Genomic DNA, 18,299 nt, shown 5'->3' with positions numbered 1-18,299 from the left:
AAATCTAGAATCACTAGCCTCTTGTGTTTGGAATTCATACAAAGAAAATTAGTATGATGCGGAAAATAATTACTAGCTATACCTTCCTTTGTAAGCAATAACCTCTTGGTCTTCTACCATATTCCTCTTCTTATCTCGGACGTTGTGTGGGCAACGATCTACCGAGATGAGAACCACCAACACCTTCCTTTCTTCTAATAAGATTCGGCCACCAACCAATGAGCTCCAAGGGATGCAAGAGCAAAGCCTCCTTTCTCTTCTTCTTCTCTAAGCTAGAACCGGCCACCAAAAATCCCCTCTAGTATTGATGCCGCCGGCCACCAAGGAAGAAAAGAAAAGGAGAAGAGCAAGGACTAGGGCCGACCACCACCAAGGAAGAGAGGGAGGAAAATAGAATAGAGTTATATCTTATGAAGGCACCCCCTCCCTCTCTTTTATAATCTTTGGTCTTGGCAAATAAGGAAAATTTAAATAAAAACTTTCTTATTCTCTTTGCTATGAAAATAAAATTTTAATTTATTAAAATCAATTTCCTTTTCTTATATTAAGTGGTCGGCCACCTCATAGCTCCAAGCAAAGAAAGTTTTAATAACACAAGAATTAAAACTTCCTAATTTGCTTCCGAAATTTTTAATAAAAATTTCTCTAATCATTTTTCCCTTCATGGTTGATTATAAAAGGAAATTTTATAAATTAAAATCTCTCTATTAAAACATGTGGATGATTTACAAAAAGAAAAGTTTTCTCTAAAAGTAAAATCTCCTTTCAATCTACAAATAAGGAAAGATATCAAATCTTAGCTTAATCTTTTGTAGAAATTTATAAAAGGAAATATTTAATTTAAAACTCTCTTTTTAAATCATGAACATGGTTACAAAAAAGGAAAGGTTTATTAAAAATTAAAATCTTCCTTTAATCTACAAATAAGGAAAGATATCAAACCTTTCACTTAATCTTTTGTAGAAACTATAAAAGGAAATATTTAAATTTTAAACCATGCTTCCACATAAGAAAAGATTTTAAATAAAATCCCTTTTTATTTATCTAGTGGCTGGCCACCTAAGCTTGGGATCCAAGCTTTGACCGGACACCTTAAATTGGCTCCATCCTTAGCTTTGGTCGGCCCTAGCTTGGGCTCCAAGCTAGCTTGGTCGGCCACCTTAAGGTAGGTAGAAAGGTAGGTATGCGATGGGTATAATTCTCTATATACAAGAGGCTACGATAGGGACTGAGAGGAGGAATTGGTTTTGGTCTCCCAATGAAATTAAGCTTCCCGTGTTCGCCCCGAACACCCAACTTAATTTCATCAATAATAATTCATATCACTAAATAATTATTATTGAACTACCGCACCAATCCCAAATTATATTTTAGGCTCCTTCTTATTATGAGTGTGTTGTCTCCCTGTGTTTAAGATGTCAGATGTCTACTAATTAATTGAGTTACTGACAATTCATTTTAATTAATATCTTAGTCTAAAAGTAGTACCACTCAACCTTATTGTCATGTCGGACTAAGTCCACCTGCAGGGTTTAACATGACAATCCTTATGAGCTCCTCTTGGGGACATTATTAACCTAGATTACTAGGACACAGTTTTCTTCTATAATCAACAACACATACTATAAGTAATATCATTTCCCAACTTATCGGGCATTTTGATTTATCGAGCTAAATCTCACCCTTTGATAAGTCAAAGAAATAAATACTAAATATATGTGCTTGTTATTATATTAGGATTAAGAGCACACACTTCCATAATAACTAAGGTCTTATTCTTTTATTAAGTCAGTATAAAAAGAACTTTCCTTAAATGGTCCTGCTCAATACACTCAGAGTGTACTAGTGTAATTTTATAGTTAAGATAAACTAATACCACATTACACTACGACTATTCCAATGGTTTGTTCCTATTCATCTTAGTCATGAGCCCCTGTTTATAATTTATAAATAACCGATAACATGATCTTTTGTGTGTGACACCACACACCATGCTATCTACAATATAAATTAATTGAACAACTACACTTAATATATAAATGTAGACATTTTTGATCAATATGATTCTTTATTTCAAAATAAATGTTTACAAAAGCTAGGCTTTCAGTATACACTCTAACACCATGAGCCCTTTTTACCAAGAGGAGAAGAGCGGAAGTGGGAGAAGAAGAAGAGGGCACTTGTCGCAGGAGAAGACTGTCAGAGAGGGCGGCCGACGAAGTCAGGAGAATCGCCAAGGAAATCGCCTAAGTTAGGGCACGGGATGAGTCGAGGAGGAGAAGTTTGAAATGAGAGTAGACTTAGGTCAACAGTGTTAAGTAAGTGATTTGAATTTTGGATTCCCTAATCGATCGCTCGATCGATTGAGAGCAATTGAATCGATTGAACGATCTATTCATGAAGCCTCTGTGCGATTCGGACATGCAACTCAATCGATCGACCGATCGATTGAAACTTGCTAAATCGATCCAGTGATTGATTCAGCGACGCTCTGTGGGTGAGATGCGAGCTTCCCAATCGATTGACTAATCGATTGGGATTGCTGATAATGCTACAGTTCTGATTATTTTCAGAGCCGAGTTTCATAAATGCACAAATAATTATACACTAATTCAAAAATCATAAAATTTGGGTAAACACTAGGTATGTCTTATATTACCAGGGAAAAATAATTTTTGATGAAAATGATCCTTGTTTTCGAAGATTAACACATAATTGGAAATCGTTTAAAACTTCAAAAATTTTCGCAAGTTCATATCTACCTATGCAATAGTAATTTATATCCAAAACAAACTTCAATAGGGTTTTCAAAAATGAGTTTGATATGTATTCCAAAATAAAATTTCCAATCATAATATTTGGGCTAAATGCACATGATTTATACACTTGCTTTCCCTATGATTGGACAAATGAATGTTTCATATGAAATTCAATTTTCTTGACAAAAAAAATGCATCATAACAAGCATTATGACCAAGAGAATTGTCCCTAACCTCTCACCCCCATCTAAACATTATCAAGAGAACAAAAAATAGGGAAATCCTGCCTTTGTGAGAGGCAAAATAAAGGTTATGAGAACTTCAAGAATTTTACCTTTGAGGTGATCATGGAGGATGTGATTTAGTCAATACAACACATTCCCAATTCCCTTCAAAGAAAACTAAATTCTACTTCGGTAAGAGGTTTAGTGAAGATATCGGCTAAGTTTGATTTTGACTCAATATAATTTAGAACAATATCACCTCAAGTTACATGATCACGGATAAAATGATGCTTAACCTCTATGTGTTTTGTTCTTGAATAGTGCACGGGATTTTTTTGTCAAGTTGATTGTACTCATATTATCACAAAGAACTTGGACATTTTTATAGGTATGTTTATAGTCCTCTAGAGTATGGGGCATCCACAATAATTGTGATACACACTCTCCCATAGCAATATATTCTGCTTCAGTTGTGGAGAGAGCTACACAATGTTGTTTCCTACTTGACTAACTTACTAGAGAGGATCCTAGAAATTGACAACCACCACTAGTACTTTTACGATCCAATTTGCATCCAGCATAATCGGAATCGGTATATCCCACTAGGTTAAAAGTTTCGATTCGAGGATACCAAAGGCCAACATTTTGAGTTCCCTTGAGATATCGAAGAATTCGTTTAACGACACTCAAATGTGACTTCTTGGCACAAGATTGATACCTTGCACACATACCCACGGTAAAAAGTATATCGGGTCTACTGGCCGTGAGATTAAGAAGACTTCCTGTAGCACTACGATACACCTTAGAGTCAACATCTTTTCCCTCAAGATCATTATCTAATTTAGTACTAGTGGCCATGGGAGTAGATATATCTTTTGCAATTTCCATTCCAAATTTCTTAAATAGCTCTTTGGCATATTTAGATTAATGAATGTAAATTCCCTCTTTGGTTTGCTTAATTTGTAAACTTAAGAAAAATGTCAACTCGCCAACCAAACTCATTTCAAACTCACTCTCTATTTGATGAACTCATTAAAAAAATCCTTGTTTGTGGATGTAAAATACCGAAAAAGGGAAAATCACCATAACGGAATTTTTGAAATTTTTAGAAATTTTCTGAGTATTTTTCGAACATCGTATGAACGAATTCACGGGGATAAAACTGGGCCCCGGGAAAGCCGGTTTAGGCTACCCCACTCAATGAGGAAAAGTTTAATTTATTTATTTATTTTTCTTTCTTTCTTTTCCTATTTTCCTTTTTCTTTATTTTCTCTCCCCCGCGTGCCTTAACCTCCCTCCTCCTCGCACCGAGCCGCCGACCCCTTGCCAAAACTGCCATGCGACGGTTCCCTCTCCTCTTCCTCTCCTCTGGCCGACGCGACGCTGACCCCGATCCGTCAGCATCTGAGCCCTAGCGTCGTTGTTGTCGCCACAGTCAACACGGCCGAGACTCCCCTCTGCCCTAGCGTCGACGCCCCACTCCCGACGCCACAACCGTCGTGGCCGATCGCTAGCCACCCGAGCTCTTGCCTCCGGCCGATTTCCTATGCCCTAGGTTGGATCCATAGCCAGCCGACTTCCTCCTCCCTGGGCTCGCGACACCGTCGTCCTGCTCCGAGCCCTAGCTTTCGATCGCAACCCCAACTGTGCCTCTCTGCTTCGCCGACTCATTCCTCTTCGATCTTCGCTGTGCACGTCCTACCGCCGGGCATAGTTGTCGCTGGAAGGAGGAAACAGTAGGGAAGGGCTGAAGGCAGAGCATCGCTGCCACTTGAAGAGTTCTCCAGTGGATTTCACCAGTGGAGAAGAAGAGGTAAGATGAATAGATTTGGTTGGAATTAGGTTATGGTTGGACTAGTGATTTTCATTCCTTGATTTAATCCGTAAACTCCACTGCTTGATCTTGTTCTTGATCCGTTTGATTCCAACAGTGAGGTTCTTTTCTGAAGGATTGTGGGATGGCCTGGAGAGCTTCCTCTTCATCACAACAGCCACTGGATCCTTCACGGAGTGGCTACATGGATTGGGGTAAGAAGTGTGTAGAATTTCATTTCATTTCTGAAATGATAGATTGGATTAGTTGATTCGGAATTATTATGTTAGCAGGAAAAGAGTGGACAACAGTAGATCATCTTTCAATGGTGAAAACCCTTTTAGTCGTGAGCCACCATTAGCTACGACAAATTTGGTGAGTTTGTAGGATTATAAGGGTTCATGGATTGAGTTAAATTTAATTGAACTAACGAGAATGGATCCGTAATCAGATTAGGGTTAAGTTAGCTATTTGGTTCATGATAGATTTAGCTCACTAGTTCATATTTGATCTAGTTGTACCATGCGTTATGTGGTTGCAGGACTTTGATAGGAGACAAGCATCTCGACGTCGGATTTGGACTGGATTGGACCTTCCTATTGGAGGCGGGTACCTTGACTTATCTTTGATAATGTCATGTTGATATGTTTAATAGGTTATAACCTTTAGTAATGATTATGTTCATCTTTGCTTCGGTTGGTCACTACCCGATACCTGTTACATGCTTGTTTTGTTTACTTATTATGCACTTCATGTTAGTATCTACCTGATTATACATGCTTATAGGGGTAGTGACACAACCATGTGTTTATTATGTTCAGGATCTAGGTTTTTATACCTTATCTGATCTGTGTACCTTTGATTTGGTTTATTGTCCTATGGTACACATTATATATATATATGGATATTGCTATGCTACTCAGGATATTGTCATGCTTAGTGTCATGCATCATCTCGCATGATTACATGTTGTGTGATAGTCTGCTCCATTATTGTCGAGAACATTGTCAGTTATATAGATCTGCACACACCACCACTTATGTGTTAGTGGTATATCAGGCAGGTGTGTGGCAGTTCTGCTGTTAGGCTCCGTTGGTCCGGTGACTCAGCGTGGTAGTCGGCAGACAGTTCTGCTCTGTTAGGCTCCGCTGGTTTAGTGTAGCAACGTGGTAGCTGACAGACGGTTGGACTTTGTTAGGCTCTATTGGTCCGCTCATGGGTAGTGCAACGCAGCGTGGCAGCCGACAGAGATTCCTCCTCGTCATCGTGTACCGGGAGATGAGAGCATTGTGCTCCCCCACTTATGATTTGGGGTAGGAGGATATGTGTATTCCGACAGCATCCCATCTACTCGGTCACTCATCAGGAGCAGTGATGGCAGAGTGCACGGTTGTCACAATCCTACCCACTCAGTCTCACCATCGTGTGTGAGATGGCTGACTGGCGTCAGGGGTGACCATGACATTGGCGTCATACGCATTTGTGCATTTACTGATTATGTTTGCTGCACTTATATGCTACATTTGGATGGATGCATATGTTTGACATGCATACAGGATTTATGATACTCTCGGTCTGACGACCTGACTATTCTAATAGGAGGCCCTAGTGAGTACAGTTCTCTTCAGCCTTTTCTATTGTGCATTTCCATATTTTGTCCAGGAGACTGTACTCCATAGTTATTACTATTTGTTATAGTTTACTATACATGTCAACTAGGTATCTGCTGAGTTGTTGAACTCACCCCCGTGGACACTATATTTTTCAGGTACCAAGTTATTATGGAGTTGCTTGGAGTATCCTGCCTACCGGTCCCCACGTCACATCAGAAGACCTGTCTTCGTTTTTTTTTATTTCTATTTTGGTATATGTGAGATTTGTGTATTTAGTTTTGTGTTCCGATTTTGTTTCTGGAATGTTGTTTTGTTGTGTGGTGTAAGCCTAGCCGGCTAGCAGTCTTCGTTTTTAGTTTGTATGTGTTGTCCATTGTATTGCCGCTGTGTTTGGTTCTGGTACAGCTGAGTGAGCTGTTAGTTTTACATATAACTGTGTGGTTGTGTTTTTATTGTATCAGCCGAGTAGGCTACATATAAACTGCGTGGTTGTCTGTATATTCCAGCCGCCTGTGGCTGATGTATATTGTGCATGCAGAAATGATTCAGATTGTCACCCATATAGGGGAGATGCTGCCGGAATTTCCTCTGGCAGGGACTCCTTTGGGGCGTGACAGTGGAACCACAAATAATGTCATCTACATATACTTGGGCCACAAACATATCATTATCACTATTTTTCAAAAATAAGGTGGGGTCAATTTTTCCTCTATGAAATCCTTTTGATACTAGGAATGTTGACAATCGTTTATACCAAGCCCGGGGAGCTTATTTTATCCCATATAAGGCCTTTTAAGTTTATATACATGGTTTGGACACTCCAAAGTTTCAAACTCTGGTGGTTGCTCAACATATATCTCTTCTTTTATAACACCATTTAAAAATACTGATTTTATATCCATTTGGTACAACTTAAACTCCTTATGGGCGGCAAAAGCCAACATCATCCTAATAGACTTCAATCTCTCTACAGGTGCATAAGTTTCATCATAATCTAACCCTTCTACTTGATTGAAGCCTCTAGCAACTAATCTAGCTTTGTTTCTCACAACCATCCCCTTATCATCAAGTTTATTTATAAAAACCCATTTTGTATCAATAATTGAGGAACTAAATCCCAAACTTGACTTCTTTCAAATTGAGATAGTTCATCTTGCATTGCTAAAATTCAATCCGGATCAAGAAAGACATCATCAATGGTTTTTGGCTCTATTTGAGAGATTAGGACTACTTGACTTTCTTCATTTCTACAGTAAGATCGAGTTTTCATTCTTTGAGTGATGTCTCCTACTACTTTATCTAAGGGATGATTTGCATGAATCCTAGTAGATCTTGATTCTTGATTTGTTACAATTTCAGGTTCAAGTGGTAAAGTTTCAATTTTCTCATCATCACTCTCTTGGTTTTCTCCCCCTTGATCATTTCCTTCGTTTAGTGTTAATTTTTCTAACTCAAATTGTAATTCTTCATCATTTGTTCTTATAGGGTTCGAAGGAGGATTTTCTTCAAACACAACATTTAATGATTCTTCAACTAATTTAGATCTTTTGTTGTAAATTCGATACACCTTGCTATGACTTGAGTAACCTACAAGAATGCCCTCATCCGCCTTAGAGGAGAATTTTCCTAAATGATCTTTGGTGTTTAGAATATAAACCTTACATCCAAATACTCTAAGATGCTTAATTGTAGGTGGTTTACCAAACCACAACTCATGAGATCTTTTTCTTAGAAACCTATGTATTAAAGTTTGATTTTGTACATAACAAGCCGTATTAATTGCTTCGGCCCATAGGAAACTATGAAGTGAATATTCATTTAATATGCTCCTAGCGGCCTCTTGCAAAACCCTATTTTTCCTCTCAACAACTCCATTTTATTGAGGAGTTCTAGGGGTGGAAAATTCATGTTTATAATCTTTTCCATGCAAAAACTTGTGAACATATCATTTTCAAATTCACCTCCATGATCACTTCTTATTTTGTTTATCTTTTGATTCTTTTCATTTTCTACTCTTTTACAAAAAAACAATCAAGGTATCTAGAGTTTAATCCTTATATTTCAAGAAAAACACCCATGTATATCTAGTGTAATCATCCACAATCACAAAGCAATACCTACTACCATTTAAATAAATATATCTATTACTATCAAATAAATCTATGTGAATGAGCTTCAAAGCATTTGAGGTACTTACAATGTTTTTACCTTTATGGGTAGCTCTAGTTTGCTTACCCATTTGACATGCATCACACATTTTGTGTTTTTGAAACTTTAACTTTGGCAATCCTTGCACCAACTCTTTCTTCGAAAGTCTTTTGATATTCCTCATGTTGGTGTGAGCAAGTCTCCAGTGCCAAAGCCAAGTCTCCTCTTCTTTAGACATGAGGTACGTACTTAGCAAACACATTAGTAGCACCAAATAACTCAACTTGATAAATATTTTCTCTTCTATGCCTATGAGGATAATGGTGTTTAGTTCACTATGCTTGATTAGGCATTGAGATGAGTTAAACTCAACTCCATAACCCGAATCACATAGTTGACTAACACTTAAAAGATTAAAGACCATGTCTTTCACTAATAACATATTTTTTATCACAAATTTTTTAGAAATTCTAATATCTCCCATTCCCATAACTTTTAATTCACCACTATTACCAAAAGAAAAGATACCTTTACTTTTGTGTCTAAACGATGAGAATTTTGATTAGTCTCCTGTCATGTGCCTAGAGCATCCACTATCTATGAACCATGTTGTTGGATGCTCCCCCTCAGCGCATGCCTGTTTAAACACGATAAACCAAATGTTTTGGTACCCAAATTTTGGGTCTGGTAGCAATAACAACAAATTGCTTGGGTACCCAATCTTGCACAATATTAACCCTTGAAGCATGAGTTCTACTAACTAGAGACGTGAATTTGATTTCTTTATGTTATGATTTAAACTCTAAGCCCGCTTTGTTGTACACACCTCTTTGAGCTCCTAGAATCATGTCCAAATATTTTGAGCTTGAAGTAAACTTTTCTAAAGCACCTCTAAGATCATCAACTCGTAATTTCAAAGATGCATTCTCATTTTTAAGATCATCAAATTCATTCATATCATTTTCATGAAGCATGCAAGTTTCACATGACACAATTTCATTCTTAAGTGATTTCAATTCATTTTGCAACTTTTTAACCTTGCCTTTTAATTTAGCTAGTGCATTAGCTAAGCATGCAATGATGGCATTGTTTTACCCCCATATTGAGAGCTGCTCCTGCCGGTCTTCGGGTGGCGCTCGGCCCCCCGAAGCTGATGTTGCTTGCTGCACTGCCCGTTCGGTCTGAGCTTTCTGTTGTTGCTCCACTAATTTCGCTGCTTGCGCTTGGACGAGTGCTTCGAGCTCTTCAGGAGAGAGCGTTACCAATAGTTGACGTCCAGCTTCTTCCATCTTCCTGGCTCAGATTCAAGTGCGTTCCCACAGACGGCGCCAATTTGATCCTGTCCGAGCGCTGAGTCGACGGACGCTGGGGACGTGGCACGCTCCGTTGTCTCCGACTGGTGTAGCTCTCCGACGATCCTGCAAAGAAGCCGAGTCGGGAGGGATTTCCCGGTGATGGCCCTCCGACGCTCAAGTCAGGCAACGAACGAGGTAGAGTAACGTGGCTACAGTAAATAGTTTTCGCATACCTTCGTCGACGCCTGGGGTCTTTATATAGGACCCCGGGGAAGTGCGGGCACGTTTCTCGATGCGTGCACGCCTCCCCCAAACATACCTTAACAAGCCCGTGTCAGAAAAGTACCTCTGGCGCCATTCCGCAATCGTCCAAGCATATCCCGGATGTGGCGGTGGAAGCTTCCACCGTATGATTCTGTGTACGGCTCGGCCGCCAACTCTGCTGCTTGTCGGCGGCAGGTGTCTTGAGGATGATGTTATCCCCTGTCTCCTTTGTCCTTTTGCGCTTCTTGTCTGTTCCAGGGCCGAGCGGATCGACCGCTCGGCAAGCACATTACTCCTGCATCGGTCATATGCTCGGCTGAGACTGCTCCTGCCTGAGTTGTCTTGTGCCCCGGCCGAACAGTGAGCCCGCTCGACCATTGAAACCTTTTTACCTTGAGTATCGGAAACCTGACCCCTAGTCAGGTTGTCTTCCATTCGGTTCGGAGAATTCCCGGCCGATCGGCTTGCAGGGTCCTGTCGGTAGGCCTGCTCCGTCCGGTCGTCCAGTCTCCGGGCTGACTATCTTGACCTTTGACCTCCCCGTGCCGTTGACCCCCCGCTGACGAGGATCCCCTGTCCTTATCACCGGATCAAACGGGTTGGTTTTAACTTGAAGCGTTGATTTGTTGTGTCAAAGTCATAATCAATGTGGATAGAGGTGAAGTTGAGTGATATGCATTTGATGTATATTTGTTAATATGTTAACAACCCAATGTTTATGCAAATATCAATTAGTTGTTAACTTAATGTGATAGTTGTATAAAAGCGATATGCAATTGGTAAATTTGTTACCTACCGCTATAGCTAAGAATGACTTGTTGGCCGAAGGCAAGGTTGTTCTGATCTATAGTGGATATCAACCCACTTGGAGACAATCTATCATCTCCCAAATTCATAATAAGGGCTCTTGAATTTGATAAGCAAGTGGATTTCGTATTTATATGTAAATTGTTTACATTTACGAAATAAAATCATCTTTCTTAAATATGCTCAATTGTGTATTTCTAAATTATTAGAGTTAGAATGTTTTCTTTAAATTTGTGCTCAACTATGAAAACAAACAAATTGATCGGGCTAACTCCAAAGAACTCATATTACCATTGTGGTAAAATGTGACATTAATGGAGAAGAAACGACAATATTTATCTGGAGTCCATGAAGAACAGAAAAAGGCATCCAATGTCCTATCTCCTATCTTCAAGATTGGATCTCACACTATTTCTTTAAGCACTTGGTATTGGATACTGAGTGTACCTTACATATATGTAATGACATAATTAAGTGATCTAAAGAATAGTAGACAATTAGATAATCAATTAACTTCCTACACGTGGCAAAGCAGTTTCCTTGGTCAAGTAAGAAACGCGTATTCGAATTACACTAGTATGTAATCTTAGAATCATTTGAATTGAATTCATTTGATACGTGTGCTTCATGCTTAAAAGGCAAGATGACATAGTTATCTTTTATTTAAAAGGATACAATAGGAGAATGACATATTGAGTCTTATACATATCGATGTATGTGGACAAATGTCAACTCATGCACAAGGAAGTTATAACTACTTCATGACTTTCATCGATGATTACTCAAGATTAGGGTATATATATTTAATGAAATACAAGTATGAGGCTTGTGAAAAGTTCAGACGGATTCAGAAATTAAGTAGAGAAACAACTTGGCAAAAGTATTAAGATACTTTGATCCGATCGAGGTGGTGAGTACTTAAGCCAAGAGTTTCAAGATTATCCAAGAGATAATGAAACATTGTCTCAATGGACTCCGCCTTACATACCACATGTGACAGTATATTTGAAAGGCGAAACCAAACTTTGTTAGACATGATTAGGTTAAAAGTAAATCATGCAAGTCTTCCCAAAGCCTTTTGGGACTACGTGATAGTGACAGTTGTTTACTTGCTAAACAAACTCACAACTAAGGCAGTCTCGACTAATTCATTTGAGACATGGACTTGTTAAAACCCTTAGTTATCTTATTTGAAGATATGAGATTATCCTTCTTATGAGAAGAGGACTGTATCAGAAAAGCTAGATGCTAAGTCTGATAAGTGTATATTAATTGGTTACCCTAAGGAAACTACTGGTGACCAATTCTATGATCCCATGAAACAAAAAATGTTCGTTTCGAGGCATATTGTATTTCTAGAGAAATTGTTTCTCTGGCAAGAAAACAAGTAGGAGTGAGGTTGAACTTAGAATAGTTCAAGTGACTCTAATAGACACAAAAGAGATGCCTAAATAAGACCCACAACTGATTACTCATTGGGATGAGGTAACAGTTGAACTTGTTAATACACTGCCACTTCATAGATCAAGTAGGGCACGTCTAATTCCCAAGAAATATGAATTTCTCATAAGTGAGTCAAGATGTCTGTCACTCATTGTGGATGAGGTAGTTATGAAAAAGTTCTGACAAGTTTAGAAAGGGACTCGTGGTTGAGAATCGTGAAATCGAAAAATAGATTCCATGTATAACCAGGTTTGGAACTTTGTGCATCCACCCGAAGGTATAGTACCTATTGGGTGCAATGTGAGTTTTTAAGATGAAAAATAGACATGGATGAGAGTTTGATTTCTTACAAAATTCACATGAACCTTGAGTGTATATAAAGGTTAGTGGAAGTGTAATCATGTTCCTAGTATTATTTGTTGTTGACATATTACTTATATGAAACCATGTGCTCCTTCTGTTCTTGTCGAATGAATCAAGTTATTTGCTCCTTATAAAAACGACCTCGTCTTCCTCTCATTAGTAGATCCTAGGCACTTTTATACTTGTTGAATGAATTGAGTTATTTGCTTCTATTCAAAATTAAGTATAGTCATGTGTTGTGTGTGCTTGATAACATGCTCATGGCCCCCAGGGCGTAACACAGATGTGGGCGCATGATATCTCTGGCGTAATGGGTAGGGGTCGATTCTCAGGAACTGACGACCTGGGGTTTATCCCACCATGCGTCTGACGCTTGTGTACTTATATGTACCTCCCTCCATATCCGTGGGGCCAACACTAAGGAGGTCATTAGTTAATGTAGTGGATCTCCATTTGATAACATGCTTGTGTGAGAATTTTTCAGCTGAAGTATGCCACCATCCACAATTTCAGCCACTCGTTTTGAGAAAGAAAATTGTTTCAGCTGAAGTATGCCACCATCCACACACCCACTCGTTTTGAGAAAGAAAATTGTTTCTTCTTCCTTCATCTAGATTAGTAGATTGTAAAAAAAATCATGGGTTTTTTTTCCAGCTGAAATCTACGATATTGGGCTTTATAGTATCCAGTTTGTCTACTCTTCCGAGTTAAAATGGGAACTAATTGAGATGAAATTTCTGAGATTCCAATATAGAGTGAGCATTTAGTCGGAGAACTTTATTTCATCAGTTGGCATAGCAAATCTCTTGTGTTCTATTTATGTGATTGTGTAACCTAAGACACATTTTATGTCTGTGGACAAGCAAAATTGCAGATTAAAACGTTATATATCATGAAAAAGAGCTAGTGATGAAAATAAGTGTATGCCCAAGTAAAGCAAAATAAGCACAAAGATAGAGGATTATGTGGTTTGGCTAGGGCTTTTAGCTCAAGGCAAATGCTCCATGAAGTGTTTTTGGTTAGGTTTCTATTTTACATCCTACACCTCACAATATTGTTCTGTTAAACTCTTGATAATGGTTGGAAGTGAGCAACTGTTACATTCCCTTTCAATTTTACTTGAATTGTTTGTCCCTAGGATTCTCTAAGCTCTACATTCACTTTCTTAGAGGTTGTTCATTCATTTCTTTGACACTGAAATAGTCAAGCTCAATAACTTGGAATCTTTTGCAGGAAAGGTTGTTGAGGTATAGAAGGAAGAAGAGTACTCTAGAGGATTCATCGATATTGATCAAGAGAACTGATCGAGACAATTGTATTGATTGTTTAATTCTTTGTATATGATATGCTTGTATAGAGTATAAATGAATATGAAGAGAAAAATGATTGTTGCATCAAATGATATTATGATGATAAAGGCAAAATTATCACTCAAACAAAAAACAAATATTCATAGACATTTTAAAAATTCAATGAGATACATCTTAATATTCCATCAATTTTTTATACTCGCTATGAGATATTATTTATTATGAAACTGAAAATTTTAAAATCACAAGTAGAGACTTACATAACCAAGCCAGGATACATGATGCAAGATACTAGTTGTTTTTACAATTTAATGGCTTATTATGATCATAATAATTTCAATCATACCAGTATATTAGGTAAGATTTTATGTTCTTTAGGGCACAACACACGAGTGCGATATTCTCCGAGAGCCCATATCGGAAATATATTTCGAAACGATGAATAGCTGCTCATACAATTTTTGTTGAAGACTCCCATAATCTCCTACACAAATAAAAAGAAATGATTGAGTATTACTTTTGATATTGTCAAAATAAATGATCCTGAATAAATGCAATAAATTCAGACCAGACAACCAAAGAAGAGTGAAATAAACAAGTTCTTGAGTAATGCAATAGCAAAAACAGAAAACTTTTTTTTTTATTTCACTACAGAATTTATCTTAGTTTTTTTTCAAATGCACCTAAGAGGTTTAAATTTATAGGAATATGTTCAATATTTTTAAACTATTATCATTTGATTAATAATTGACCTAAAGGAAATGAGGAAGTGAAAGAAGGTTCCATATATGTAATACATTGTTTTTCTATAGGGGGTGTTTGGCTAGTAAGTTTGAGAATGAGGAAATGAAATGATAGCAAAAGACAGTGTTTAGATTGTGGGTTTGAGAATAATAATTTGAGGATAATAGTAAAAGATAGTGTTTAGATTGTGAGTTTGAGAATAACAATTTGAGAATAATTTCTACATTTATCAGAACTAGTCAAGCTCATATAACTAGATGAGTTTCATTTTCATTTCTATTCTACTTTACTATCAAACTCATATCTATAGTTATTCCAATTATTTAATCAAATACCACCAAGTAATGATAAATAGCTTGAGTTTTTTTAATCTATTGAATGGTATTTTGGCAATTTTAAGATTTTAAAATTTTAAAGGACATTTTGAAAAAGAATAAGAGGGTAAATTCTAAGCGCTTCAATGAAAATTTTCCATCAAAGAAAAAAGGAACAGTAAAACAAATCGCAAAAATTAAACAAGAATAACATTATTACTTATCACTACACATTTCACGTATTTTCACTTTATTCCTTTATATCAAAATATTAATAAGTAAAATAAAATTGAGAAAGTCTAAAAGGAAAAAAATTACAATCAAAAGATTGACAAAAGAATAAAAAGAAATAGTGAAGCAGTAAAATGTAGAAATAAAAAAATATTGCTCAAAACTAAAGAACGATTAACAAACACCAGCATAAAATAAAGTAAAATAGAAAAAAAAATATTGTTAAAATAAAATCCAAAAATTTAGAAATGTGTAATAAAAATGCATTGCTCATTTTCTTCCTTGCTCGAAATAGGCCAATTTCCTTATGAAGAATTTTTTTTTTCCACAATTTGAGTTCTAAAAACCAAAGAGCAAACAAAAATATATCAATAAATTCATAAGTTTGATGCTCAACTGTGGCATGTGTTCATCTAAAGCATAAAATATAGACATAAATCTATAAATCTTACAACGATCTCCCGAGACAATCTTGATGTCCGCTTGACATTGGAAGAATGATCATGACACAAGGTCGAAAAGCTCTCCTTTGGTTCATAAACCAAATCCCAATCTCACTAGATGTTCTTTTTGTCGATTGCTTCGATCACCTCCAACTCTTTCTTTTTCTGATTCCTCTTGGACGCATTTTAAAGGAGGATTTGCTTTAATTACACATCATGGAGGGAGATGAAGGTGAATGAATACCCCTTCATTTTCCTAATACTGCAACTATTATAATGTCCAACATCTCTCACTCGTCCAACTTAATTTATAAAGGTTATCTTGTCATAAAGACTATGTAAGTCACAAAGACTATATGATGATTAAGTCTCGAAGACTAGAGCAAAAAACTAATTAGTCACAAAAATTAAATAAGAACATCTAATCCATACTTTAGGGAAAATGGTTCGTGCGACAGCAATCACACTAAACAATTATTACTAAAAACATTGTTACACTTTACATAGTTGCTCCATAGAACGAATCAAAGACATCAATAACTTGCGTTTACCCCAAATTAAATCATTTACATCATTATGAACATCTCTAATCCCTCATAATGGCTATTATGTCGAGAGTATGTTCAACATTTCTAATTCAATACAATTATTCACAATTATATTTTATATATTAAACAAAAATATAATTGGTACCAATAAATAAATGCGAAAGATGTAAATCAATCTTAATATTCCTTTTTAGCTAGAATCTATTCATTCTAATCAGTCATTTTCCTAGTTATGCTCCATAGATCGAATCATCCATGGCCAATAAAATACATACTAATGTAGTAGACACTGATTAGAACTCTAAGTAGACAGTTAAATAGTCGCATAGGGTAAAATTGAGATTAACTTATAATCTCAAGGGTCTCACATAGTAGAGAAGCAGAGATCCATTCTCATACTACCTTTCTTGTGGTCATAGCACATGTGGTATGAATCACATGCTGCGATGTTATTCTCTTTACTAAAAAAAGTGCATGTTCTTCTCAAAATTTAACATCATACAAATTTCGATCTAGTCATACCTAATGTTTAATCCTGAATTCTAATATGACCTTAAACAGATTTAGTAAATAGTGAGCTCATTTACTCTAATCATTACACAAATAATCTCATCTTGACACAATTATCAAGGTGACCTTAACTTATAGGTATGTCTCTATTCACAGCTACATAAGTTGTCTCATAAGTAATAGTCTTACCATTATTTATACTTAATAAATAGAGATGATTGTCCATGTGAGTGGACAATCTCAACCTGCCAACATGCTTATCAAGACTTTATTCAAATGTAACAAAGATATATACATTAAATAGATTATGACATTTTCATATATCTAATTATCTTTGCAATATGTTACATTTTTCGAAGTCTCAAAGACTTCACATGTCCTTAAAATGACTCTTTAGTCAATTGCTTAGTAAAAGAATCTCCAAGCATAGTATGTATAGGGATGTACTTAAGAACTATCTTTTTCTTATCAACAATATTCCTTACAAAATTATACTTAATTTTTATATGCTTACCTTTGCTGTGATATTTGAGACCTTTGGAAAAACTATAGTAGTTTGACTGTCACAGTATACTGTAATAGGACTTCCACTATTCTCGACAATCTTCAGATGCTTTAGGAACTTTCTTAACTAGACAACCTCTTGCACAACCGTTGCACAAGTCACATGCTTAGCTTCTATTGTCGACAACGCTACATAAACTTGTTTCTTGCTATTTCATGAGATGACACCACAATTTAGAAAAAAGGTATAGCCATATGTGAATTTTTTGTCATCAAGGTCTTTTGCCCAATCTGTATCTATGTAGCCACTCAAGCTCATATTTGATCCTTGGAAATATAAATAATAATTCACTGTCCCTTTGAGATATCTGAATATCCTCTTCTTCGCTTTTCAATGTCTCGATCCTAGGTTTGACTGGAAATGACTAACTAAGCTAACAACATAGCTTATATCAGGACGAGTACACAATATAGAGTACGTTAAACTACTAATAACACTGGTATATGGTTTTTTCTTTATTTCGACTATTTTTCAAAAGTCTTGGGATACATACTTTTACTCAAAATAATACCTTTCTCTGTAGGTGTTTGTTCAATATTGCAATCTATCATATTGAAGTGTTGTAGCATATTAGTAATATAAGCTTCTTGAGACAAACTCAAAATATTTTTCGATCGATCTCTAATGATCTTTACTCCTAAAATGTACTCATCTTCTCCCATATCTATTATGTCAAATTATGATAAAAGCCACGATTTAACTTCTATCACACACTTTATGTCACTTCCAGCTATTAGCATATCATTAACATATAATGATAAGATGATAAATTTTTCCTTTTCCTTTCTTAGGTAAACACAATGAGCCTCATTGATCATTTCAAAATCATAAGATAAAATGACTTCATTAAATCTTATGTTGCATTATCTTGACATTTGCTTTAGCCCATATATAGATTTCTTAAG

General features: G+C 36.5%; 1 protein-coding gene across 1 annotated transcript in view; it reads right to left on the bottom strand.

The window, feature by feature from the left end:
- Positions 1-14,315: 14,315 nt before the first annotated feature.
- The window catches only part of LOC122019585 (cycloartenol synthase 2-like), a 125,464-nt gene continuing 121,480 nt past the window's right edge, over positions 14,316-18,299 (bottom strand). The window contains exon 21 of the mRNA XM_042577040.1: positions 14,316-14,523. Within this exon, the coding sequence (XP_042432974.1) occupies positions 14,380-14,523 (144 nt within the window). The 3' untranslated portion in view covers positions 14,316-14,379. The remainder of the gene's footprint in view (positions 14,524-18,299) is intronic.

The sequence above is a fragment of the Zingiber officinale genome, chromosome 9A (genome assembly GCF_018446385.1).
Source record: "Zingiber officinale cultivar Zhangliang chromosome 9A, Zo_v1.1, whole genome shotgun sequence".
Taxonomy (NCBI): Eukaryota; Viridiplantae; Streptophyta; class Magnoliopsida; order Zingiberales; family Zingiberaceae; genus Zingiber; species Zingiber officinale.
This window is presented reverse-complemented; position numbering and strand designations above follow the sequence as displayed.